This window comes from Penaeus monodon, chromosome 24, assembly GCF_015228065.2.
Source record: "Penaeus monodon isolate SGIC_2016 chromosome 24, NSTDA_Pmon_1, whole genome shotgun sequence".
Lineage (NCBI taxonomy): Eukaryota > Metazoa > Arthropoda > Malacostraca > Decapoda > Penaeidae > Penaeus > Penaeus monodon.
Window position 1 is genome coordinate 25282154 of NC_051409.1, and position 1183 is coordinate 25283336.

At 41.4% G+C, this 1183-nt stretch overlaps 1 protein-coding gene across 1 annotated transcript; it reads right to left on the bottom strand.

The window, feature by feature from the left end:
• Nucleotides 1-468: 468 nt before the first annotated feature.
• LOC119588923 (putative uncharacterized protein FLJ46204) lies at nucleotides 469-1122 on the bottom strand. The gene has a single exon (XM_037937539.1). The coding sequence runs from the start codon at nucleotides 1120-1122 to the stop codon at nucleotides 469-471; it is 654 nt and encodes a 217-aa protein (XP_037793467.1).
• Nucleotides 1123-1183: the final 61 nt, after the last annotated feature.

The following is a 1183-nucleotide window of genomic DNA, read 5'->3' on the forward strand; positions in this document are numbered from 1 at the left end:
AGCCACACGCGTGTAAAGTAATAATTGAAATGTTAGGGTATCATGTCTCTATAGGTTTATGGCCATAGACTGCACTTTGATTGCACTAAAAAGACGAAGAAGAGAAAAAAAGAGAAAAAAGAAACCCCCCCCCCGAAAAAAGAAAACGAAATGAGATATGTTTGCCTTCAATTATTAGAACTGATGCCGAATACAACACACGAATACATTTACATGATTATGCGTATTATTAATTTGCGAATATAAATCTCTTGATCAGAATGTAATTTAATGCCTATTTTTTTTTTCAACGAAAATGTCGTGTTGAGGAAAAGATTTTTTTTTTCTGACGTTCGTTACGATTAAAATTGTCACTGAAAGTAATACTAATTAAAAAAAGGTATCGGTTATGGAGCACGAATTAAATGTCAAAAGAACAGATTTAGAAAGGTCCAAAAGCTTAATCGATGATTCTAGCCCTGGGTACCACTAAACAGCGCTTGCATTATACAGCGCGGTGAATGTGGAGATGTGCATTGTGGAGACGTGAACGTGGAGATGTAAAATGTGTGAGATTATGGAGTGTGGCGATGGAATGGGGAGATGTGGAAATGTGGAGATGCGAATGTGGAGATGGAATGTGGAGATGTGCATGTGGGAGATGTGATACCAGAGTGTGGGATGTGGAATGGGAGATGTGAATGTGGAGATGTGCATGTGGAGATGTGAATGTGGAGATGCGCATGTGGAGATGCGGCATGTGGGGAATGTGAATTGTGGAGATGTTGAATGTGGAGATGTGAAAATGTGGAGATGTGCATTGGAGATGTGAATGTGGAGATGCGCATGTGGAGATGTGAATGTGGAGATGTGAATGTGGAGATGTGAATGTGGAGATGTGAATGTGGAGATCGTGAATATGGAGATGCGCATGTGGAGATGTGAATGTGGAGATGCGTAGGGGAGGATGTGAATGTGGAGAGCGGCTGTGGAGATGTGAATGTGGAGATGTGAATGTGGAGATGTGAATGTGGAGATGCGCATGTGGAGATGTGAATGTGGAGATGCGCATGTGGAGATGTGAATGTGGAGAGATGCGCATGGTGGAGATAGTGAATGTGGAGAATGTGAATGTGGAGACATGAATGTGGAGGATGTTTTGTTTTACTTGACGTTTCAGAGTATGTTGTGCCGTTTCTTCTTT